Source organism: Dipodomys merriami, unplaced genomic scaffold (assembly GCF_024711535.1).
Source record: "Dipodomys merriami isolate MVZ:Mamm:240054 unplaced genomic scaffold, mDipMer1.0.p SCAF_1, whole genome shotgun sequence".
NCBI classification, from domain to species: Eukaryota; Metazoa; Chordata; class Mammalia; order Rodentia; family Heteromyidae; genus Dipodomys; species Dipodomys merriami.
Genome location: NW_027202270.1, coordinates 52,215,751 through 52,243,464, shown reverse-complemented (window position 1 = coordinate 52,243,464; position 27,714 = coordinate 52,215,751). Strand labels below are relative to the sequence as shown.

The 27,714-nt window shown below is 34.1% G+C and overlaps 1 protein-coding gene across 5 annotated transcripts in view; it reads right to left on the bottom strand.

Moving 5' to 3' along the window:
• Positions 1-27,714, bottom strand: part of Kcnh7 (potassium voltage-gated channel subfamily H member 7) — a 467,602-nt gene that overhangs the window by 16,050 nt on the left and 423,838 nt on the right. For 4 of the 5 annotated variants that reach the window (XM_070021893.1, XM_070021895.1, XM_070021902.1 and 1 more), the window contains 4 exons: positions 18,137-18,389; positions 15,096-15,301; positions 13,159-13,258; positions 469-732 (listed from right to left, as the gene is read on the bottom strand). In XM_070021893.1, the coding sequence (XP_069877994.1) occupies positions 469-732; positions 13,159-13,258; positions 15,096-15,301; positions 18,137-18,389 (823 nt within the window). The remainder of the gene's footprint in view (positions 1-468; positions 733-13,158; positions 13,259-15,095; positions 15,302-18,136; positions 18,390-27,714) is intronic. The other variant, XM_070021899.1, reaches the window with a different exon arrangement.

Sequence of the window (27,714 nt, the reverse complement as noted above, 5' to 3'; positions counted from 1 at the left end):
ATTGTAGGATAGTTCTCCTCTTTCACAGTAATATAAAATTTTTTGGCATATATTTCAGTGTCATTGAGCTGACATTTCATACTATAATACTACAGGATTGGTGGTAAAAATATGAGTACAGAATGTATATATAAAGAACTAAGTGATAGGTTCTCTTAAAATTATCATTGACTTTTCTTTCCTCATTGGAATAAATTGCTTCCATAGACTTTTCTACATTTCTCTTTGTGGTATTGTCAGGTTAGCCACAAAAACCCCTCAGGCTTACTTTTTTTTTTGAATCATTGCCACTTATGACAGAACTATGCAAACACCCTGTAGAGAATCTAAAATCTGAACATTTTGCAAACACTATATGAATTGAAAAAGTTAGATTAACATGTACTGATGTAGCTCTTAATTTGTGAAAGGTTGCCATTTTATGTGTTGCTTTGAGAGAAGACAACCTGATTCCCAGTTCTTGATTACCTTTGCAAGAGTGACTTCTTTTATCTATGTGAATTCTTCCTGAGGTGGATAATGTTTCTTCAAAGTGGAGTCCAGTTGCTTTCCCTATTTTTGGAGTAGAGTCTGCTATTCCTGAGAAGAGCGGCTTTTGTTCGTCATCAATGGAAGAGATGAAAGATGATGATCTGCTTTTTTTCTCTTCAAAGTGTTTCCTGGAACTCTGATAATGTCGTATGGTATCCACAGAGTCTTCAGGATCATTTGTACTGTTTTCTTTGCCAAAATCTATAAATAAAAGTTATTTTATAGAAGATAATCAAATATGAGATTCTGTATGTCATATAGCTAAATATGTAAAGGCTAATTTTCCTATTAAAATGCAGTTTTGGAGACTTCTTTTTTTAATTTAAGAAGGATATTAAACAATTCAATTCCATACATTTAGAAATGTTTGCTAATCAAATGATCTCCAGCATATCACAGGGATTATAACCATTTAACCTATGACCTTGGTTTGGCGATACAAACTATGCTACTATAAGCGTGCTCATTTTAATTTCAATTTTTTTATTGTGATTGTAAAGGTCACATAAAGAAGGGTTACAGTTACGTATGTCAAGTATTGAGTACATTTATTTTGAACAGAATCATCTCCTCCCTTGTTTTCTCCCAGTTTTTCTCATTCAAGTTCCCCCAAATTGTAAAGACATTTTTTTTAATTCAAAGGTTGTTTGATTATCTTACTGAATTAAATCATTAATTTTGAAATTAAGAAAAAATGAAGTTTAGAATTCTGAGAAAGCCATTGGGTAAGTCATAAACTTAAACTTATTTTTAGTGTATATGTTCAATTGTCTTTTATAATCTTAGAATCTGGTTCATTACCTCTTTGGGAAAATGAAGCAGGCAAAGGAAGATAAGTTCCTTTCCTAATGTATCAGCTCCATGCAGGCTGCTTATGTTTATCCTCTACATCATATCATGTGGCATATGACAATTTTCACACATTGCCTCGGTCAAAACTGCAAGCCTTCTTACAGAAAAGGCTAGCTAAGGCTGGCCTTCAGCCTAGGTTCCATGCCAGTAATGGCTTTGACATTGCAATCAGTTTGGTTGGGTAGCATATTGCACAGAATATAAAGCTTAAATACAGTAATTGTGGTAGGTTTTTACCTAATTACATTGAAACCCCTAGTGCATATTGGCTGTTTCATACTGAAATGCCAGGATAATTTCAGCCCTAAAGGTTGTGTTAGAACACTATAACAACAGGAAAAGCTCAGAGAAAGATCTCAGAATTTGTTTCTATTAGTGTCCTGGGGAGACAGTATAATTTTCCATCTGCTTCCTGCTAATAACTAAACAACAAAACTCCAAGCGGTATATCATTTTCTAAAGAAATGGTGAAACTATTGCCCATCTACCCTTGGCCTGTGTGTGCTTACTCTGTTATTTATAGAAGACCTAGGAACTGATCTGAGGCCACTCCAGAGAAACTTCCAACTGCCTTTTAAATTTCCCATATGGTGCAGGAGTTAAATAAATATGTTTTTCTTTTCTTTTCTTAAAAATAATACAAAATATGAAAAACTACAGAGTAGCCCAAGGTAAAAATGAACAGAATTTAAAAATATCAGCTCTATTTGAAATTATTATTAAAGAATTTATGCTCTTTCAGTCAAAATGATAGCTAGCAGAGATTTATTAATTTATTTCCCTGAAGACATATTTGTTAATTATTTCACTATTGCTGAGAAGCCCAAAGACTTTCCAGTCTCAAGCTTTGTAGCCATTGTGGATTACTCAGTAGATTTACCTGATCTCACCCAATCAATATCATGAATATTCAGATGAGCTCTTCTTACAGAAGTTAATTTCTCTTGCATTATCAGTGTTAGACACCTGGCTCCTTTAAGTCCATTCTAGGGCTTGAACTCAGGACTTTGCACTGCCGTTTAGCTTTTTCCATTCATAAAAAACATGCTAGTACTTGGGCCATAACTCTAGTTCCAGTTTTGGTGCTGGTTAATTGGAGAGAAGGGTCTTTCCTATTTGTTTACCTGTACTGCCTTTAAAAAGAAACCTTCAGGTCTCAGTTTCTAAGCAGCTAGGATTATAGGTGTGAGCAATCTACATTCAGTTTGACATAATCCTTTTTGAACTGATAAACTTTGTTCTTGTTATTTTCCTCCCTTATTTCTTAGTCTCTTCTTGCAAAGTCTTTTGAGAATTCGATCAGCATCCCTCTCTTCTGAATATATCATTCATTCATGAAAAAGGTTACAAATTTTATATTAATATAAAGAAAAAAAGCTTCATTTTTCTAAATTATCCTCCTATAGGGTTAGAAATGGGAACTGTTTGCTATTCCTACGTAGAGTGTTTTCCTATCCACAAACTGAGCACTAGTGGGATTTGACTCAGTTCAGACTTCTCAACCCTCTGAAAATGCTTATATATTTTTTTTACACACTTCCCTCCTGTCTTTCCTAGTAGAATTAAATTTAAACTGAACTGTTAATTCATCTGCCTCCACTCTAAGTGTTGGTAATGCTAATGTAGGTAATTATATTGAATACACATCAGAAATTAGTAAGTCATTTTATATCTTTGTCTTGAGAGGCCTTGGCGTTCTCTGGGAAAATTTAAATCCTTGCAAGTAGCAGAATGCTTTGTTTTACTTGCTAAGTAGCCTCCTTTCTTATGATTCAATTTTGGAAGCTTAGAACCAAGAGTTATAATTTAAATTGTTATCTTGAATGATAACCTGATGATTCTAGGTAGTTCTGTGGTAAAATAAAGTCAATCACTTCATATACATAGAACTTAAGTCCTTTAGAATACATTCTGAATGGAGAAAAAGTCTCACATTTATTTCTGTTCTACTAGCTTATCACCCTGACCATATGAGCACTTGATTTGATGTAGCACTACTGCTACATATTTTTCTATTCCAACAACATTTTTCTATTCCATACTAGATACATTAAAGCTTCATTTGCTGTCACATAAAATGAAAGTTGAAATGGCAATCTATTTGTGAATTAAAAATGGAAACTGCTTGGGCTTAGTGTGGATGTTGGTAATTATAACAAAATTGGGCATCTGAAATGCATTATAATTAGCCTCCAGGTACTTCTAGACCTCGATAGGCTGTTCCAATTCTGACTTGTGTTTCCTAGGCAAACTGAATTACTTGATAAATATTAAAATGTATTAGATACATTTTTTCCTCTAAAGCTCTTCATAGAAGCAGTATTAGGAGGATAGAGTTTGAGAGAATTTAACATTTTTTTCTATTTCTTAGAAATGAGGTCGCATATTCATTCCTGTTTCCTGTTACTATTACACAAATAATAGGTTTTTTGTGTTTTTTTGTTTGTTGTTTTGTTTTGTTTTGGTCATGGGGCTTGAAATTGGGGACTGAGTGCTGTCCCTGAGCAATTTTTGCTCAAGGATAGCACTTTACCACTTTGAGCCACAGGGCCACTTCCGCTTTTCTGGAGTTAATTGGAGATAAGAGTCTTATGGATTTCCTGCTCAGGCTGACTTTGAACCAAGAGGCTCAGATCTCAGTCTCTCAAGTACCTAAAATTACAGACATGAGACAACAGTGCCAGCTAAGAATATGTTTTATGTTTAGTTAATCATCAAATTTACTTTCTGAATCAATGACTAAGAAGTTTGCTGATAATTCATCTTCTATTTTGCCATGATGTAATCTTGTGGGTCTCCCTTGCTCAGAATGCATTCAGGATCACATAATAAAAGAGTTCTGATGGAGTGCTAAACCCACCTGCATCAATCTAAGAACGAACATTTGTGTACATTCCATTTGTTGAAGTCATCTTTTCAGATTAATTATCATTTTTATTTGTTGGACTCAATAGGGAGACATAACTTTTGGTCAAGGAGAGACATTTAGTGTACTTTCCTGATATTTTTGTTTTATATCCCCCACTGGTGACATTTATTAAATAAAAACATTGCATTGCAAAGTTTGGAAGCTGAAATAAATTTCTCAGATGTGATCAAGGATGCTGGATTTTTTTATATTTGAAGGCAATATTGAAAGGGGGCCATGCAACTCTTTTTCTATATAAATAAAAGATTAAACCATTATGAATCAAAGATTTAAAGTGTTTTGGTACAAAGTTCCATTTAAGACAAATTACTTCTAGAGGTTCATCATATTACTGAAATCCATTGAAGATATACTTGAAAATTATTGAAATAAGGTCTTAAATATTCTCACCACATTTAAAGAAAAGATGACCAGGTGAATAGATATAGTGATGTGTTTAATTATGACATTCATTACAAAGTGTGTACATACAGCAGAACATCTATTAAACTGTTCTGGTGTATGACTTTTAGTTTTTAAATATACCATAATAAAAGATAGAAAAGATATACCTAGCTATCATTAAATGGGTAATAAATGTCTAGGTAAGTGTTCTTGGTGAGGATAGTACACTGAGACACCAAAGCAATATAAACAATTAATTTAATAACATTTATAATGAGATCTCCCTTTATAAGAATAAGTTTCTTAATGTATATACTTACCCTTCACTTCACTTACTTTTATGAAAATTTTATTTTGGAATAACCACTTCAAAGTTACAAGTCTTTGGATGGAAATATGAAATCATTAAATATATACTGCAGAGTAATCATGTTTACTGTTCTCAGTTCAGATGCAATGTGTGATGAGCTCCAAGTATTTTCACTCCATTTTCTGTAACATTGGAGTTTTGATGAAAAAATATGTCTCTCTTTCCTATCCTATCCTTGGGATGTATAGGTCTCTTAAAATATGTGGAATAATATAAGTCCAGTAAAAAGAGCATATTGAACATGCATTCACCTTGATTTTCAATCGTCTTGTCTTTACAGACACATCCTTGACACTTTTAGTGTTTTCTCTGTGTTTACCTATATTTGTTATTTTTTCCTGTTTTAGCTGTTTGTACATTATTTATTTTTCTTTAATTTTATTTTTTCTTGAATTTTGTTAAATTCCTCCTGCTATTGCTTCTTTTTAAACATGTTCTACTTTGCATCTTGTTCCTTTTCTTTGTTTTTGATTTTTAAAATTGTATTAAGGTGATGTACAGAGGGATTACAGTTACATGAGTTAGGTAAAAAGTACATTTCCTTTCAAACAGTGTCACCCCCTCCATCATTCTCTTCCAGGTTTTCACCTCCCTCCCCCACCCCCTGCAAGTTGCATAATTCATTTCCAACGAAGTGTCCAGTGGGTTTCACTGCTGAATTGATTCGCCCTTTGTCCCAGTATTTCTGTGCTTCCCCTTCCCCTCCCCAAATCAGGTGAACTTATATACAAGATAAAGGTACAGAATTTAAAAGAAAAATGTAACAGAAGGGAATAAACTAAAGGAAAAGAAAAGGAAAGAAGAAAAGAAAAAGAAACAGGATCTCAAGTAAGCCAGACCCAAAGAAACATAGTGTGCATGGTTTCCTTCATTTGTAATAATTAGAATGTGCCCATAAATCTACAAATAAACTCAATGGATAGTAAAAGACAAATTATTGCATCTGGACATGATTAATTAAATGGTAGTCTAAAAATTCACACGGTGAGAACAAAGAAGGATATTCTAAGGAGAGAATCACAACGGCTCAGTATCTATGTGCATATGGTCATATAAAATAATGCTTATTGAAATGAACTCCAAGAAATAGAAGCAAGAGGCTTTTTATTATCCTGCTTGTGGTTTTTTGCTATTCTTTATAGTGAAGTTTATTTTGATTACTAGCAAGAGTGATGGAGTTGTATAAGCTTGGAACACTTGTTATTGAAGTTTTCAAAATCAAGAAAATATATTTTTGATTAGGTAGGATAAACTCAGTAAACTTTAATTTTGTAGGCCAGTGTCTAAAAACACTCAATATCTCTCTTGTTACATACAATTTTCAGATGACATTTAATGTCATTGAATTTTATGGTTTTAGAAAATGAAGTCAGAATGAGGGGAGGGGAGGGATAGTGGGAGAACAGCAATGGAGTGGGTAACAATGTTCAATGAGAAATGTACCTTATATGTGTAAGTGTAACCCCTCTGTAAAGCATCTTTACAATAAAATAAAATTAAAAAAAGAAAAATGATGCAGAGAAAGGGAGAGATACTTCTGTCAGGGTCTGATGAGTAATTGAAACAAATGTACAAATCTAGACCTGTTCTTTTGTCTCCGTGTTCTTTTTTGATAGTACTGCAGAGTGCCCTTGATACTTTATTGTGAAAAACATCCACGAATGGGCTTTTTCTCAATCCTCACAACATTACATTTTATCATGCATTTCATGTTACTTTCAGTTTCTAAGAAGTAAAGTCAATCAGAGTACCTTCTAAGCTCTCTTCTGCATGGATCTCTACTTTTACAAAATGTAAATCTGAATTCTGCAAGACTCTTTGGAAGTCTCTGTTCTTTATTCTATTCAAAGATCAAGAAAGTATAATAAAACTTGAAAATATATGCATGTAGACATTATCTATAATTTAGAAAAAATTCTGTTGGTCTCCCTGCTAACTAACAACATCAATAATGGTTTTCTTAATGAAGTAGAGACAAACTTAAAAAAATCTAAAAGATAAACAATGATAAAGGAATACTAGGAGTACATAGTGATTGCACAATGTCTGGGTAATAAATAAATAATGATTGTGGCAATGAATAATAATCATTGGATTATTTATTGCCAAATGGTCCTTTGACTATTGATCAGCTTTTAGTAGCTACTTTCATGCTGTCTTTGCTATTCACAGAAAGAGTGTAGTAGCACACTACAAATATTTGGTCTTTTAAGTCCTATCAGAAAAAAATGTGTATGTGTGTGAATACATGAGAGCATTTACATGGCATAAAAATATATAAATATACACACACATACACACACATATGTGTATAATATACACAGACACATACACCTATATGGTTTATAATAACCTACTTATGAAACAGTTTATAATATCCTTTAGTAGTCTAACTATATAACACATATATATTGTGTGCCATTTAATGTTATTATGTATAGTATATAATATAGTTGATATACAATTCTAAAAGATTATTACTCCCAGTATGCAATGAATTATTTTAGTATACCTGGAAGTAAGCATAATCCAACTTTGAAGACCACTCTATGAAGTTCATTCTTCTCTGTTTCCTTCATTTATTTCAGTTCAGCCAAGCCATCTTAACAACTTCCATGGCTACAAAATATATCTCTGAAGTAACTTTTTAATGATCCTTTCTTTTTGTGAATTGTTATCATCTCAGGAACTATAGTACTTCATCCTAGAATTACCCTACCTTGGGTGACTCCATGCTAAAATTTTATTAAGGAAAGAAGCTATTTTAGCAGGCCCAGAGTTCAAGCCCCATGACCAAACAAAAAATAAAAAGAAAGGAAAAAAGAAGCTATTTTAGGGTACACTAAAGTAATATAAAAAGGTATACTGATATTTGTACTTGAACTAAGAACTTTCTCTACTTTGAGGAAGTGAGGTTATATCCTCAGCATGAAACTCAGGAAAGAAAACTATCTTCATTAGCAAATTCATTACAATGGAGTCACATTGCCAGAGTTTCTGTGCATTTCTTATTTATTTTTAACGTATACCTTGTTGAATGAGAGATCCTTAATATCATGTGATAGGCATGACTAGAAGGGGTATGTGGGTGGGGGAATGAAATCTAAACAGCTTTTGTGTCTTATTCTATGGATAGTGTGACATGATGCATCACTCAAAGCTTTACCTGACTCCACTGCTTAGCCACATGGTTTCCCTCTAGTGCCTGGTGCCTCTGCTCCTTGACTGCACAGTCAAGTGCTCTTGGAATGCTCCCTTCACAGATTTGCTACAAATAAATAGTAATCTACCACTAAAATACTCAGTGCATTTCATGGGAAGCTTTTAGTTTATGTACCTAGATGCCATTCAGCATTATTAGTGAATCCTTTGAATTCTTTTTCTTTCTTTCTTTCTTTCTTTCTTTCTTTCTTTCTTTCTTTCTTTCTTTCTTTCTTTCTTTCCTTCTTTCGTTCTTTCCTTCTTTCGTTCTTTCCTTCTTTCGTTCTTTCCTTCTTTCGTTCTTTCCTTCTTTCGTTCTTTCTTCTTTCCCTTCCTTCCTTCTTTCCCTTCCTTCCTTCTTTCTTTCCTTCTTTCTTTCCTTCTTTCTTTCTTTCTTTCTTCTTTCTTTCTTTCTTTCTTTCTTTCTTTCTTTCTTTCTTTCTTTCTTTCTTTCTTTCTTTCTTTCTTTCTTTCTTTCTTTCTTTCTTTCTTTCTTTCTTTCTTCTTTCTTGTTGGTTGTGGGGCCTGAACTCTGGGCCTGGGTGCTGTCCCTCAGCTCTTCAGCTCAAGACGAACACTCTTCCATTTGAGCCACAGTGCCACTTCTCAATTTTTCTGATTATGTGGTGCTGAGGAATCAAACCCAGGGCCTCATGCATGCAAGTCAAGCACTCTACCACTGAGCCACCTTCCTAGCCCCATAGTTCTTTGTTCTTTATACATACTTGCATGTTTGTTTTCTCCTCCATATCTTTTGATTCCCTCATTTGTAATAATTAGAAAATGTCTAGGGTAGTTCTAGCAGAGGATCACAATAGCTCTATAGCTATGTACATATCATTATATGGTAGAGCTAGTCTCGAGAACAGAGAAGCCACCACTTAAAAGGTGAAATTTGGAGTCTTTATTGGAGCACTAGCTGGCAACAAGAGGAGTCTTGTCACAAAGCCCTACCACCCTGGAAACAACTAACACATCGTTTATATGGCTAAAAGCCACACAAGGTGCATGGAATTAATCTTAACAAAGTAGAAAACAAATCAGATAATCAAAGTAAATGAAAAAAAGAAAAACAACAACAACCAGTGAACACTCAAATCTAACAAAGATGTTGAATATAAGCCAAAAAATAACAAATGTGGATACAAGGAAAGGAAATCCAAATCCAATCATAAAAGGAGAGTAAGAATTTTCTGGAACATACCAACTCAAAACACATTTACTTTTATTTATTTATTTTTGGTCGGTCATGGGGCCTGAAATCTGGGCCTGGGCACTGTCCCTCAGCTCTTCAGCTCAAGGCTAGTGCTCTACCACTTGAGCCACAGTGCCACTTCCGGCTTTTTCTGCTTATGTGGTGCTGAGAAATCAAACCCAGGGCCTCATGCATGCAAGGTAAGTACTCTACCATTGAGCCACCTTCCCAACCTCTAAACACATTTTTAATTAAAGAATGTACCCTATTATGAAGGTCTTTTGCGTTAGACCCAGTCTCCTTACTTCAACATAACCGTATAAAATGATGTTAATTGAAAAAAACTGCAAGATAAGGAAACAAGAGGGGATTTTTCTTAGTGTACTATATGCAGTTCTTTCTTTTTTTCTTTCTTTCTTTTCTCTTTTTGGTTTACCTCCAGTTGTTATTGATTTTGATTCATTACCCTTTGCATCATATATAAGTTTATCTGATTTGGAGATGGAAAAGGGAACCACAAAAATGGTGAGACAAAGGAAAAAGGGTGAACCAATGCAGCAGTGATACTCACAAGACACTATGTTGGAAATGAACTTTACTACATGGGGGAGAGAGAAATGGGGGTAGAGGTAGTGGGAGAAAATGAGTGAGGGGTAACAATGTTTGAGAATTGTATTCATTTCCTTAGATATGTAACTGTACACCTCTGTACATCACCCTTTAAATAAATAAATAAATATATAATTAGCAATATAATTTGAGAATAGGGTGACAGGAATGGAATGTTTTTCAGCAAAGTTGTCTGTGGCACATAGGAATCCTGAGGACTTTGGAATAAGCTCTTAAGATCTGGATAGTTTCAGTTAATTTTATTTTCTCATTATTTAACTTACTATAACTCCTGGTCACACCTGGATACTTGGGAAAACTGTAGGTCAGCAAATTTCCACTATCCATACTTTATATAAAATTGGATTTCATAGACTCTTCTGATTAAAGGGGAAGTTTTAAAAATCAACAGAAATATCTGGTAACATGAACACAATATGAATCATGACATGATTTCAGGGCTTTTTCAAGAGATAAAGTACTAGATTAGTTAGCTTGAGAATGAGGAAACAAGATTGAAAGGAGATTTAATAAATCTTAAATGGCATGGGAACATTATTATATAGGCCACATTGTCAAGCTGTTCTTCATTTCCAGTGAGATAAAAGAAGAGATTAACTGCAGGATAAGGGATTTAGATTAACTTCCTGGGAAAAAGCTTAATAGTAATAGTTCTGATTTTTAGAAAAAGTCACCAAGAGAATAAAGAAGGCCATTTCAGAGGAAATAATATTGTCTATCCATGACAGATTTGTTGTTATACAATTGGCCAAAGGCTTTAAAAATTAGCTCAACTCAATGAATATTTATAAAACATTTTTGCAGATGTAGTTTAGAGTGTGGTAGAGGAAAAGGGCAAATACACTACTGCACAGGACAGACTTTGAAAATATCACGAGGAAAGTGCCGTGGGCATTCTTAAATAAAAAACCTGAAATATTTAAAATGATTAAGAAAAAATACTTCATGTTAATATATCATTAGTGATTGACCAAGATAAAACAATATATGATTTCAGTGTTTAGAATATTTAGTTGTGTGTGTTAAGTGCACATGTGTGTGTACATGTGTCTAAATGTGTATGTGAGGACAGAGAAGGTGATATAAGCCGAACATAAAAACAGTATACTTGGCAATGAAGAGAGTTCTATTCTTTTGTTCATTTGTTCAATTCCTGGATGATCTCTCTCAGGAAAAATATTCAGCCAAAGAAAGTTAAGCAAAAAATTTGAATTTAAAAGATCTAAGGATAAATGCATAAAACGAATGCTAAATTTTATTTCATTCATTCTTTCCCCAGAAAGGACTGCACACATGCTGTACAGCAACTTACATATCACCTATTTCCTAGCTCCATGGAACTGAACAATTGAGAGCTGGAATATACTACCTCTAGAAAATTCTAAGAGGAGAGGACTTGATGGCATTAAGGTAAAGGCTGAAGTTGATGACATTAAGATATAGACTGTCTTGTGCTGGTGACTCACACCTGTAATCTTAGCTACTCAGGAGGCTGAGATCTCAGGATCACGGTTCAAAGCCAGCCGGGGCAGGAAACTCCATGAGACTCTTATCTCCAATAAACCACTAGAAAACCCTAAGTGGTGCTGTAGCTCAAGTGGTAGAGCGTTCCCCTTGAGCTGGAGAGCACAGGCAAAGAAAACGCCCAGGCCCAGAGTTCAAGCCCCATAACCGGGGTTGGGGAGGGAATAAAAAAAAGATATAAACTGATAAGACTGAAGAAGTATGGAGAAAACAATATTAAGAACGTGAGAATTACGAAGTCCTTAGAGAGTTTTGATTCTGTGGGTGACTAAACAACTCAGGGATAAGATCACCAGTGGTTCAGTGTGCAGTACAGAACAGATAAAAGAAGAGTTAGTTGTCTGTGGGAAGGTAAGTGTAAAGGTAATTTCTATTCTAGGGGTAAATTATGGTAGCTTTTAACTCATGTCATGGCTATGGTGATAGACTTAAAGCAACAGGAGAACTCAAAGATTAGTGGAAATCTACTTAGAAGTTGCAGTAGCAAAACTCATGATGTAGACTTTGAGAGAAAGTTTATTCCTAGATACTCCTTTGTGCAACTGAGTGGATGTTGGCACCAATTGTAGAGATCAGGATATTGAAAGAAAAATACCTTTCAAACAAGCATCATTAGTTCAATTTAGGAGTTGTTGAATCTGAGTTCCCTTTGATATATCAAGTCAATGGTGGAAATCTCAAGCTACTATTATGGACTTCAAAATATGGTGTTGAAGCTCAGGAAGTTGGTGGTTAAAATTTTAAAAATGTACATGAAGCTTCCATCTGAGACATAATTAATTGCTAGGGAGAAATGAGATCACTTAGGGAAAGAGTATGATGTAGAATGAAAAGAAAAGAGGCCAAGATGAGGTTTTAAAAAACTCAAGCTACAAATAAACCTGTGAGTGAGGGCAGAAGAAATATATGAAAAGTAAATTGCCACAAAATAATCACAAAATAAGATGAATTTGATCCATAGTGTCAGATATTGCGATGGCACTAACTATATTGAGATTAAAATATTTGAGGGATCAGAATGGAATAAAAATAGATGTTTCTTCATCAAAGCTTCATATTTGCAGGCATATTTAAATATATACCCACCCCAGTTCCTACTCAGTTATGCTTATTTCTGTTATTGCATGAAGATTTGTCTGTCTCCATCTCCCGGGAAGACACAAGAGTGTGTTTGTCTGCATCATACATGTATGAGGGCATGAGTGGATTGAGCTCTAAAATGAGAGTCCTCCTTCCAGAACATTCTGCTTAAGACTCTGAGGATCATCAACTATTATTAATTAGTCTTCATTTTAAAACCAGTCTATTCTATTTCTTTATTGTTGATGTCTTTGGAAATAAAAAGTTTGGTCAATGACATAGTTGAGTGATAGCAATAAAAAAGAGAAGCTAGATGATCAATTATTGATTACTGTGAAGAATTTGCTATAATGAATAAAGCTTGAATGTTATTTACTGTTGAAATCAGATCTAAAATCATAATTTAAGTAAGAAAAGAAATTACAGGATATTTATTCAAGTCTTATAAGTAGAGTGAATTACCTTTTTCACCTGCACTTTCAAAGGACAATCTCCTTCTTCGAAGTTTACAGTTGTCTCCATCAGAATCATTCATAGATTGTGATCGTAGTAAAAGATCAGCCTTTATGAAAGGGAAGTGAGGGTAAGAGCAAAGATTACTTGATTTGATGAAGAAGTACTGTCAGTTACATTGCTATGGTGCATTACCACAATCCTATTGAGGGTTAATTATATCTCAGACAGATTCCTATAATATCTGCTTAATGGAAGTTTCTAAGTTGTAAAATAGATTACTAGAATAATTCTAGTACTTCCACTAGTCCATGAGGAAAACTTGATTATATGAAGCATTTATTATAATTATTTGGAATGAATATTAGCATTTAGAGACAGAAATTTTCTTTGTATGGATGTTCTTTACATAATTTGGCAAAGTTAAAATAAATTAATAATAATTTATAAAACTTTGGAGAATACTACAGAAAAAATGTATCAACTAATTTTAAAAAAGCTATTTGGGGAGGCAGGGAAGGTGGCTCAGTGGTAGAGCACTTGCCTTGCATGCCTGAGGCCCTGGGTTCGATTCCTCAGCACCACATAAGCAAAAAGAAAAAAAGCCAGAAGTGGCACTGTGGCTCAAGTGGTAGAGTGCTAGCCTTGAGCTGAAGAGCTGAGGGACAGCGCCCAGGCCCAGAGTTCAGGCCCCACAACCAGACCCAAAAAAGGCTATTTTTAAATTACATGGGAGTGAACCTAAATTTCACAACAGTAACTCTAATGCTAATTTCAATAAATTTTATTATTAGAGCTATTTATTCTGCTTGTTATTATCTTCTCTTCCCTCTTTGGTTCATTCTGCATAATATTCTTTAAATGAAAGTGGAAATTATGCTTTATTTATTTGGATGTTACATGAATTTTATGTAAAGCAATTGTTTGAGGTAGATAATTAGTGCTTTTCAAGGCAAACCCAGAATAAGGTCAGTAACATTTGACTAAGATTGTGATAAAAGTGCCCTTTGACTTGCTCTTTCTCTTTAATTCCTTCAGAGTGCCTGGAAATAACTGTAAGTCCAGAGATAAATAAATTATCAACGTTTATCCTAATATTGACTTGGAATCTTTGTTCTAGAAAATATAACAGGTATGTAAATACAATGTAATTACATGTGTAAAATATTTATATATGTATAAATACACTTGAAATACAAAATATCCAATAAAAAGATTTGGATTTGGAATAATGTTTCTGGGCTTTGGAGTAAGAAGAATATACTAGGAATAATCCAGTATAAACTGAAGTCTCTAATGAAAGTTCTGTATTCATGGAATATACTGACAGTAGTTCAAAAGGGCACTAAAAGGCAGAATTTAAGGTTAAGGACTTAAGAGTTCTGCTCTCAATATTCATTCTAGGTTACTAAAATAATTAAAATATTTCTATTGTACCATATTTTATTAATTCTTCAGAATTAATTTGACTCTACTATTAAATATGATTAATTTATCTTTTTTGACTGATCGTTATTTTAAACTTGAGGGAGCTTTATCTTTTCTTTATTATTGAGAGGTCAATGGCTGTCATAGATGATATAAATAATAGCTAAAATAATATTCTGTCCTTTATATAAAATTAACTCTTTTAAAAGATTTTCAATAGCTTTAGATAACCCATTTCTAACAAATAATAAACTAATTTCCCACAATATAACCAATAGTATTTCAAGCTAAGAATATCAGCTAAGCATTCCTATGAGGTCAAACTTAAAATACCTGCTTAAACCTATTCAACACAATTGAAAATAATTAGGCCTAATTCCTTCCTTATAATTTGTAATTTTCAGCATTCAATTTGCCTTTCCTTCTGAATATTCAGAACTGATAACTTTTACTGCAATATTTTTGTGCAATCTAAGAATAAGATACCAGAAATTAAAAAGCACATATTTAACATATACCTTTGCACTCTCATGCCTTAGGTTGAAAGTCAACTCCAGGTTTGTTAGAAAGTGATCAGAAAACTCTGGATACATATCCAGTACTTCTAACAAATCTTCTCGTTGAATCTTGTGCAAGTCACAGTATGTGAGAGCTCTTACATCTGCGTTTGACTTGCCAGGTTTGGCATAGAGATGAACCATTTCTCCAAATATATCATTTTTTCCTAAAAATAAAAGAAGCATAAGGAAAAAAAGAGAAAAAAAGGAGAGAAAGAATACAAACATCATTATCTTTCTAAAATGGATCAATGGACCCATGCCTGAAACCAAAGATTTTAAATATTTCTCATGATCTTAGACAGAAAAATTGAATTAGCTGGACTAGTTTTCCCAGATTATGTTTTTGGAGTGGGATTTTAGTAGGCAAAGATAATGGGTCCTGGTATAATCTCTCTCATTTTCTTAGTTTTGGTTGTTTAACCTTGTAGAATGTTGTAAGTATGACTACAGTCTGATATGACCCTAAGTGTCTTTCCATACATTATTTTAAAGATACTGCAGATAGATCATGATCTGATTTGTTCATCCCAGGAGTATGAGAGTCTTCAGGGAGTCAGATTCCTGTCTTAGGATCATGTCTGGAGGTTGTTCCAATTAAGAACTTATGGTGTAGCTGAGGTTTCCACCTTATTTCAATACTTAGAAACTCGAGGGAGCAATCCTCTTATTTCCTATACCAACCATTTTTAATTTATTTTTAATGGATTTTTTCAATATTTAAAATATTTATTATATTTCCTAAAGATATGTAGATTTATGTTATTTGCTCTTTGTTCTGAGCCATTTGTTCTTTTGGTTCTTCTGCAAAGTTTAGGTCATTTCAATATCTGGTTTATAATAGGCCCTCTCCACCACTTCTGCCTGGCTAAGTACCCCTGATCTTCACTTTTATTCAATGATAAGTAAAAGAAGAAAAAACAAAAAATATTGGCAGTTTTATGGACTAAGTAGATGTCAGGCACTATGCAAAACTCTTTTGGAAGTTACCTCACATTATCCCTAAGCAAATTTCATGTAGAAGTTACTATTATTATTCAGATTTTATAAACACTAAAAGAAGATTAAAGAGGTAAAATGATAAGCCCCTGGTCACCTTAGTTGGGTGAAATGGAGAGAGGAAGTAGCCAGGATTAAATATCACGCATTCTGACTGATTCATTGTCCCTACATACTTGACATATCTAATCTCCTCCTTAAAATTTCCAAATGTCATTGCTATTTTTCTTTTCCTGAATATCAATCAAGTCATTTGTATGATATATGTACTTAATAAATACTGATAGACTACTTTTAAAGATGATTAATGATACTATAAATAGTATTTTCTCATATCTATCTTGAAGCTCCTTTTCAGATGGTAAAAAAATTCTGTCTTATTTTAATTTTTGGTAGAAAATCACATTTGGGGATCAATGAAAGTTTTTAAAATTATTAAAATTTTGACTCACAGGTCAAATTTGTTCTAATATTCTCTCATTTTTAAATGAGAAAAATCTAATGCTAAAACTGCAAATACTATATCTTAAGTACATAAGAAAAATTGACAATGAAATGATGGTATTAACATAGTTTAAATATTAGTCTTTCAAAATAAAATGAATAATCTTATTTTGTTAGGATTTTATGTTCTGACTTACATGCAAAACACACTTTTTATAGGAAAAAAAAATTTAAATTTTTCTTAATTTTCATAATTAGTATAAACACTGTGCTTATAAAAATTCTGAATGAAGTTAAAATAATATTTATATATTAATTAGCTTCCATGACTATACATGAATAGGGGCTAAGTCACTTGTACAGATTAGCAGTACTCTATAATTCCTAGTTTATAATGCAAAAGAGCTTGTTGTTACCTTTTGTAGAAGCTATATCTGGAAAATGAGGAATGCCAGAGAATTATACTTCTCTGGCAAGATAGCAGGACAAACTTTCAAGGCCAAATCTCAGGAAAAACCCAACATTGTTGGGTAGCAATGAAATGACTGAGAATATATTTTCCTTTTTTTTAACAGTTCAGTGGACTGGAAACTAAATGATGTGCATTGTCAACTTTAGAAAAATATTTTAACAGTTATAATGCTAACAAAATTATTAGAACAGGTAGGGAATAACTCAAGCATCTTCATTTATATATTTAGATCCACTGCTGTGACATATTCTGGTTTTATACAACAGCAAAGAAAACCCCCAGCATCCTTGTTCTTTTGGAGCTGACAGTCATAGGTGACCATGAGTAGTCAAGAAAATAATTGAATTGCATGCATTATTTAAATGGAATAGCATTAAAGCCATAAGAGAAAAAAATGACAAGTTTTCAGACACTGAGGGTAGTTAGTGTTAACCATGGGCAGACTGGTTAGGTCATAAGGTAGAATGGTAATTGGCTTCATTCTGATACTTCTAAGAAATACTACAAATTCGCCTTCTTAAATTTAGTTTTAAAGAGAAATAGATGAAACATGAGGTTTCTTTCATGCTCCAATTTATTTATTACTAATTTTAATCTCCTATACTTTTTTATTACTGGCATTATGTTCATAGCTTCAAAGGTATGGACTCATAAAATTCCATCTGTAAAGGCATACAACAGATAAATGAAACTCATCAAAACAGAAACCTGATTCATGATAGAGCACTGGCATAATTTAGCAAATGTGCCTCCAGCAATATATATTTTGTTTAAAAATATTAAGGGATCAGGCTTGAAGACATGGTCTAACATGAAAAGGAATATGTAGACTATTTTTCATATATTGGTTCTCAATTATGTAGGTCCCTGCCAAGAATTTAAGAGAATCATGGAAGTATTTTCATATTGGAGAAAAAGCAAGAAAGTTTTTGCAAGGTTACTTTGGTTTGCATTAGAATTAAAACAAAACTTTTAAATTACCCACTGCTATTAACCATTCCATATTAATCAATCTGTAAGCCATTTTATATTATATGCTGCAATTGCTAATAACTGAATTTATCAAATCCAGTTTTAAAGCACTCACCCAAAATAGCTACCACAATGTCATCTTTGAGGATTTCGATGGAGCCTCTGGATAAGAAATACAGAGCAGTGAGGACATCCCCACAATGAACGAGGGTGTCTCCTGGAGGTGCATGGGTGGTCTTGAACTTCATTGCCAAAGCTCTAAGGCAACCTTTACTTGCCCCCCGAAAAGCTTTGCAGTTTTGTAGCAAAGTCTGATTCAGATGTAGGCAAATGTCAGCTTGTAAGCATTCTGGGAAACCCTTTAAGACCTGAAGAAGAAAAAAATAAAAAGTCTCATACTACCAGTGCACTGGGTATTTCAACCTGAACTAAAAAGTATATTTCTTGCTCACAGATCTGCAGGTGTAGTTTCTGTCACACGGGAATTCTTACAGTGCTTCTGCCGCACCTACTTTAATGAGTACTTGGTTTGCTAAACATGTCAGAATTTTTTTAAACTCAAACCTTTTTCTCTGAATTAAATTCAGACAGTCAGACTCAACACAAATCCTGTCTCATTAAAATGTTATGCCTACAACTTTCACATTGCTCCTCTTTCCCTGCTGTTGCTGTGTAGTTTCTGTCTAGCATCATACTGCACACAGGTATTGTGTACTGAAACAATAAGACATAACTAATGAAGGCAGTACAACTAGAAAAATAAGCAACCTTTTGAAGAAATTTCAAGTCAATTTGGATTTTCATCTTGTATAGTTCTTAGCTATAATTAGTGAAAAATATCAATCCTGAAATAGCCATGCTATTTATGAATGTCATATACCAGGCCCTGTTCTAAAAAAAAACAGTATTTGGGATATTTATGTTTCTATACATACAAAAACACTCAAGGTTTTGATAAACAGTGAAAATAGAGAAAGGAAAGGAAAGCCGAAAACATAATTTAAAAGTATAGTTGCATTTTCCAAAGTGGAAATTGTGCTGGAATTTACTGTGCATACAATTAAGCTCCTAAATTGCTACTGTTTTGACAACCAATTCTTAATTTAAAACTTGAGGAATGGATTCAACAATAGCTTGTGACAAGTGCTGCTCAATTTGAACTGTATAAAATTTTGTTATTTTTATAAAATTCTTTATGCAATATATTCAAGGCACTCCAACTCTTGCCTCTCTGTATTTAGCTATTTTGGGAATTATATGTAGATTTAATTTTTATATTGAATATCTCTGCTAGTATAAATAACAATTTATGGGATGAAGGAGGGAAGTATGAACTGCAATTTATAGTGTGAAAATGATTTGGAGGTTTTTTTTTGCTTTTCTTTTTTAAACTTAATTTTAGTATGGCATTTCAAAGTAACAATGAATTGTTTATAAAGCAATTCAAACATCTTTAACCCACATTAAAATATTTTAAGTGACCTTAATTATTAGGAATTTCAAACAGTTTCAGGGAACTTTTTACTATAGGACCATTTTATGATGTGATTGCTCAGACTATCTTTTATATAATATGGAAGAATAATAATAGATATAAATGCACCAGGCACAAGGTTTTGCTTGAGTTTATAGCATGACATAGGAGTCACCTACAGAAATGGGTAGAGGCAATTTAGGATAAAATCCATGGAACTGGGTTCTGGTGGTCCATTTGCCACAGGTTCACTCTTGAGCAAGTCACTTCATTTGAGTCGTTTCTCTGCTATGCAGTTAAGTTTTCGCAACATTGAAGTTAGCTATCAGCACTAAATAGAGTACCAACCATTAGACACTGTTTGCCCAAAGCCCTGGCACTCACACTTTCATCCCTAATGTACTGTATTCTCTGACACAGATTCAGACAATATGAGCCTTCCCGCAGTAGGAGATCCTGGAAATGTATCTGCAAATTCTTGGCCTGTAACTATCAGGAATTGCTTATATAACTAGACTCCTGCCAAATTATCTTCTTGAGCTGAAGACATATCCAACATAATCTGCCAATCTGAGAGTTCTGCCTCCAAGATTGATAGCTTTCTCTTCATTGATAGAACCTAAACTTCTGGATCACTGATTTCTTCCACTACCTAAATTATCACAGTAGATTGTTTGGCAGTTTGTGCCAGACTATTGACCTTAGCATAGGCGGGTTTTAGAGCTATGAATGACTGTATCTGTGGGTTGTACAGGAGAATAATATCCTAGTTTACTGGCTTTTGCATAAGACACTTCTTTATGAAGCCCACTACTGTCGTCCAACATAATTCTCACATAACCCCTTAAAGATGAATAGAGCATTATATCAAGTAACAAATTAGCTACACCTACATTCTCCTAAATTATAGCTATAAAAAGATAAACAAAGGCATTTTACACTTCATACAAATGGAGGATATTCCTACTGATTAGTTGTGATGAATTTAGTAAGCTTGGAATTGTTATATCTGACATTTTCAATGTTGTCTTCCTGAGAATTTTAACTTCATCATAATAAAAATATAACTTGTGTCTGTGCATGAATGTATCACTATGTGTGTGTGTGTGTGTGTGTGTGTGTGTGTGTGTGTTCATGCAGATATCTGTATTGACATGGATTGAAGTAGAAGACAGAGATGAGACAGAGACGAGGTGTCCCATTTAATTGAGTTTGTTATATAATTCATGGAATTAGGCATGACTAAAGTGCTAACATCAACACTTACTAGCTGTGAATTTGGTGAAATTACTTAATTCAGATTCAGTCTTCTTTTTTATAAAGTTAGTTTTGGGGTAGTTACTGGGGTTTGAACACTGTGACTCTTGCTTGCTCAGCTTGGTTGCTCAGCTAATGTTTTATCACTTGAGCTGCACCTTCCGACAGGCATTTTGCTGGTTATTTTGGAAATGGAGTCTATTGAACTATTCTTCCCAGGTTGGTGAATCCTCTATCCTCTGGATCTCAGTCTCATGATTAGATAAGATTACAAGCTTGAGCCATTAGTGCTCAGTTTAAAGTTATTTGCCACAGTTCTGTGATTACAATTAAATATTGTTATATATATAAACATATAATTCATACTAAACACACTCAATTGTTACTCTCTCCTCTCTTACATATATTTCTTGGTCCTGAAGAAGAACTAGTATGGTCACTTTAGGTAGAAATTAAGAGGAATTATACATATTCTTTTCAGCCTGTGGGATAGGAAATTCTCCACCTGGCTTTATATGCTACAGACTCAGCAGAGTTTAAATGTTTTATATGTCATATATCAACAGCTTAAGAACTCCTTTCTTCTTTCATATCTCTCTATAATTTTCATTTTCTATTTTTGTCTTCTTAAATGTTCTGCTTTATTTGCACCTAGGTTTTCACTGGAACTTACCTTAAATCTTTGTTACAAAGTAGGCAATTAAAAAAAATAAATCTGCAAGTCTGTTCTTAGAACTCTAGCTGTTTTGGAATTATCTACAAACTTTAAGTCACTTGGGAAACCTTTTCCTTATAAAATTTCACCAGTCCCTAGCATTGGTTCTAATCTCCTGTTGCCTGCTGGAAAGGACTGCATTGAGTTGGAAATATTCTATAGCTTTTGTTCACACAGGTACAACTTACACAGATAATGACATATAATTGTCTTAATTAAAGAATCTTTCTGTGGTGGTAGTACTTGACTTTCTTAGCCTTCTTGAGTCATGTCATGTTATTCATGTAAAATACAATAAAATGTAAGATTAAGGGTTTTTTGTTGTTGTTATTGGTAGTGGGGCTTGAAATCAGGGCTTGGGTGCTGACCCTGTTTTTGGGTCTGGCACTGTACCACTTTGAGCCACAGCTTCACTTCTGGTTTTCTCGTGGTTAATTGTACATAAAAGTTTTGCAGATTTTCCTGCCCTGGCCACTTCTCAACCACAATCTTCAGATCTCAGCCTTCTGAGTAGCTAAGACTCAAGTTTTAAAATCTCATACTAGTCCTTTAATTTGGATGTCCCACATAAATTAACAGCTTTGAAATCTGTTTTATATATCTGTATGTCCCCTTTAAGGGATTTCTCATCAGGGAGGGAGTATTTATGGATTACCAGAAGATTGATACAATGGAAAGTAAGTGATAATTTTTAGATGATAATTTATCCAGGCACCACTTCTTCATTGGGACCAACTAGGTTGACTTCTTTGCTGCCTGCTTAGCATACCATTACCATTCTTCTTTTAGGCTTGCCAAACTTCTTGAATTTAAACCTACAAATTTCCTACTAGTATTTCCTTCTAGTATTTCTACTAGTATTTCACCAGGCCCAGTGCATTTAATAGTAAGGCTGGTGTGTTAAGTACATAAGTACAAAATAGGACAGATTGGTGCTTGTTGTATTAATACGTACTGCACTCTGCAGTCTTCTTTTCCTCAAATTGTATGTTGCTAGGGTACTTAGGCCCTTCTGCTTGTGACTCTGTGCTTTTGGAGTTTTGTTTTATTTAGTTGGTCTAAGTTTAAAAACCAAAACAACATTACCCAGAATCAGGTTAGTCTGAAAAACCAGCTCTTATCCTTTTAGTAAATACTTCTTAATTATTTACTATTTGCCAAGCACTAGACAAAAGAGTATCACAGGAATACAACATGTTCAGATAGTGCACCTGATCCTCAAGCCTATCTCCTAAGTATCCCAGTAAAACTAATTTGTTACAGGGTTCACTAAAATTTTCCACACTGTGTTCCTAATGCCAAACTTGGATATTTGCAGTGTGAATTTGTAACACTAGTAGTTGTTTAAATGGATCCTCAACTGACACATGAGTGAAGACGAGTTAAAGCTCTAATTTCATCTTTCTACTGGCTGGCACAGAACTGATTTTTAAAACTGTCTGCCATTCTAGAAATTTTCTTTTCAAGTTTGTTGGAAATCCCATATCTCTGCTATGATATAGTCCCTTGAATATTCTTCCCTTTACTTAATGTATGTGAATATAACTTAAAACTTAAAATCAAATTATGACTTGCACATGAGAATTTGTTCATTTAAATGAGCACAGAATGGTTTTTGTGGGTGTTAAAAGAAACCAGTTTCAATCCTAGCTACTCAGAAGGCTGAGATCTGAGGATTGCCATTCAAAGCCAGCCCAGACAGGAAAGTCCCTGAGACCCTTATCTCCAATTAACTACGAAAACCAGAAGTGGAACTGCCTTGAGCTAAAGAGCTCAGGGACAATGCCTAGTCCCAGAGTTCAAGCCCTACAACAACAACAACAACAAAAAAAAAAAAAAGAAAAGAAAAAAAAATCAGTCTCATACTTCAGTATCAGAAGATACTAAAGGTTTCAAACATGAATAATCCAATCATAACAATAAACAAGGTAGCATCATTAAGTCAAATAAAATTCATTCAAGATATAACACAAAACATTGGAGAGAAAAAATGACCACATAGAAACACTATCAGAAGTATTGCACTTAATCTTTAAGCTTTCCTAAAAGTTATATGTGCTAAGGCACACTTAATAGTAGATTTGCAATTACGAAGTACGTAAATTCAAAACTTTTCTATGTTAAGTAATGAATACAAACTTTACAACTGATTGGAGGCTGAAACATCTGAATTGACATTAACGCTAAGCAAAATGGTATGTATATATATATATATGTATATATATATATATTTGTTTGTTTATTTATTGGTTTATTTGTCATGGGGCTTGAACTCTGGCCCTGGGAGCTGTCCATCAGCTCTTCAGCTCAAGGCTAGTGCTTTACCACTTCTGATTTTCTCGTAGTTTATTGTAGCTAAGAGTCTTACGGATATTCTTGCCCTGGCTGGCTTTGAACTGTGATCCTCAGGTCTTAGCCTCCTGAGTAGCTAGGATTACAGGCCTGAGCCACCGGGCTACTGGTGCCCAACTTTATATAAATTTTATTAACTTATTATTATTTTTTTTAGCAGCACTGGAGTTTGCACTCAGGATTATATACTTGCTAGGCAGGCACTGTACTACTTGAGCCATGCCATGGACAATTTTCTGCCTTAGTTATTTTTCAGATAGATTTTCCTATATTTTGCCTGAGCTGGTCTTATGTTGTGGTCCCCCCACCTCCATCTCCTACACTGCTGGTATTGCAAATATTACAGATATTCCTATCATCCCTAACTCCCTTCCTTGACCCAAGTAAATCTTTAAATGCAAAGTTGTCTATACTAATGGAACAATTATGTTCCCTATTTTATATATGGAGCACAAAATTAAAAGAATGTTGATTTGGGGGGATTTAAGTTTTTGAGTTCTAAGTACATTTTAGAAATGAGGCCCTTGTCTGTTGTATGGCTAGGGAAGATCTCCCAATCTGTGGGCTTTCTATTGATCTTGCTATTTTCTTGCCATGTTGAAGTTTTGCAGTTTAATGCTATCCCATTTGTTCAACCTTACTTTGATTTGTTTGTAGGTCTTTATTAAGAAAATTTTGGCCTGTGCCAAGGAGCCCTAGAGTTTCTCCTATTCCTTCCTGTAATGTTTCAGGAGGTCTTTGATCCATTTGGAGTTGATTCTGGTGCAGAGTAATTTATAAGGATCTAACTTTTTCATTTTCTACAAGTGCTTCAGCAATTTTGTCAGCACCATTTACTGAAGAGGCTGTTTTTCTTCTATCCTGTTTTTTTGGCTCTCTTATCAAAGACCCATAGATCTGCGGGTTCATTGTGGGCCTTCAGTTCTATTCCATTGGTCCTCAGGTCTGTTCTTGTGCCATTACCGAGCTGTTTTGATTACACAAGAGGTTTTACTTTTTTGTTGTTGTTTTTAATGTAGTAATGCTTTATTTTTTTCTATTGTGTTTTCCTGCTATGATTTATCCCCTGTTGGTACTGTATTTGATTTTGGTATTGGTATTGAATATATGTTTATCTGAATTAGGGAAGGGAAAGAAAACAAAAAATGGTGAGCAAAGGACAAAGGGGAACTAATGCAACGGCAATACTCACAAGAAACTGTGTTGGAAATGATCTGTACAATTTTGGGGGGAGGATGAGGGGAAAGGAAAGAGGGAGAAAAAATGAGGGAGGAAGTAACAAGTTCAACAAGAAATGTACTCACTACCTTGCTTATGTAATAGTTACCTTTCTGTATATCACCTTGACAATAAAATAAAAATAAAAAAAGAATTTTGATCCAGGGCTATGCCACCACACTAAGAATACTTTCTTGGACTTTGGTTAGTAGCATTTGAGCAGAGAGATATATCTGCTAAACTAGTTGTTTCTTTGGGCATGCCATTATTATATCAACTTTCTGTTGGAAAAAAGGAGCTAATTATTTCCCTAATCAAATTTTACCTGGCTGCTAAGAGATTAAATATTCTCAAATAAGGTTAAGTATTCCTAAGATATTATCAGAAAATGATTACTCTTTCCTTAAATTTAAGATACCAGATGTGAAGTTTGCTATTTTTTATGTTGAGTTGCAAAACATTGTGTCATCGTGCATATACCTTGTAGATTCTGTTTGGAAGAGTGTTAGTTGTTTATTTTTTAAAACATGTCTTTCCAGGCTTCTTCTACAGTGTTTTAAGTCACTTTTTTTTCTTTAAAAATAAATCATAATTCATTCCGTAAAATATGCCTCATATTCTGCAAGTGTGGAAGGTTGATCTATTTTGCAACGAATGTTTTTAAAATTCACTTCAGTTAGTGTGGGTACAGAAGAGAACATTCCCAAAGGCAGGCCTAACTGGGTACATTTAGAATGTAGCAAATGTTCTCCTAAAGTGCAGATTAATCATATGGACAACTTTGGTGGCTGTGTTAACTGTCAGGAAATTTTCTAAGGAAATTCTCTGCCTCATTAGATATACTTAAATTGTGACAAATTAGGATTAATCAAAACACAAATTAACATTCCCCATGAAAACACTAAGCCTTAAGCATGATAATAAAATAGATTATGCAAGCAGTGTATTAAATCTTACATCCCTACTCTAGGGTACAGCTTTAAGAGTTAACAACATCACTGATTCTGATGGAATCATTGTTTTCATGTAGGTATTTAGCTGTTGATAATTTTCTAGCACTTGTAAACAAATGAACTTTGATTTCTGTTGTTTCTAGAAATGAATGTCCTAAGCTAATATCATTTCCAGATTATTATAGATTTTATTTTCTATAGCATTAGGACAAGTAGTAAACATTTTTTATTTCTTCTGTGATTAAATGTTTAATATTACATCTTAACAAATGATGATGACAAGTGGACTTTCAGTCATTTTAACCCTACATGTACTCTAGTCTGAAGCTCGAAATGGATTGTCATCTATTGTCTTATTGTCTCTTCATGTGGCTGATAAGAATCAGGAATTATTTTACTTTATAAGGCTGTCATAATTGGCCAGTCTTATTGGGAAAAGACAACATTGGAGAATCCATCATTGTGGGAATATTTTTAAACATTAAAAATGGATTTTCTGTATGTAATTTATCCACTCAGTTTATATAAACACACAAACATATACATATATACAGACATGTAGTTTATGCCACTTAGGAAGCAAAACATGTGACATACATATGTGTAGGAGAAAACCCTCTCTTTCATAAACGTGAAGGCCAAAGTAAAAAAATCTTGAATCAGTTTTGGTACTGGTAAATGTATATAAAAAATGAAAGAGAATTCTTCATGTATCACCTTATATCTTTCTTCTCAACTTTCTTCTTCTTTGCAAAAGGGGACTGAAACTTTAACATAACTCAAAGTAATGTACAGCCAAGAGTGAGTTGGTGTGTGGATAAGGATGGAGGAGTAGATGAGATTGATTGCTTTTATATGTTCTATTTACCCAAGCTCTGGAATCATGCTCACTCAGCAAAAGCTGAACTGAGAAAGGGTAGTGCATCAGGGTATCTGACATGAGACCTCAGTAGAAACTTGGAAAACTATTAAGTATCTAAGGCAACAGGAAAGATCGCCATCCTTCAGATCAGTTTCACACCCCTCCCTTAACCCCAGCGGGTTAGATGAGAGAGGTAGTAGAGGTAGGAATGAACAAAATATAACAATAGTTGGTTCTGTTGGATGCTGTACAAATTATTTTTTCCAAATGGATTGATTATAGATGACCTGTGCTTGCTTGCCCAGTGAAAAAAAAAGAAAAATACTGGCTCCAAATGAAAAAAGAAAAGATTTAAAATACCACCCTGCACTTAAAATACTATCTCAAATCTGAATAAGTTTTATATTTTCAGAAACATCGAACTTTACCATCAAAATTTTTATTGAGTGGTGAACATTATGTAAAGTATAGAGTTGTAATCATCCCACTCTTCAGATGTGAGAGCTAGCCGGGCGCCAGTGGCTCACGCCTGTAATTCTAGCTACTCAGGAAGCTGAGATCTGAGGATTGAGACTCAAAGCCAGCCCGGGCAGGAAAAGTCCGTGACACTCTTAGCTCCAGTAAACCACCAGCAAACCGAAAGTGGCGCTGTGGCTTAAGTGGTAGAGTGCTTCACCTTGAGGGGAAGAGCTGAAGGACAGCACTCGGGTCCAGTTCAAACCCCATGACGGGGCGGGGAGGGGTGGGGGGATGTGAAAGCTAAGACATACCATATCAAGGGATATTTGTGGAAGAACTAAGATTCTTGGTTTCAAGGATCAATAACGAAAGATAGAGATTTAGCATAGCTGCTTTCTTCATT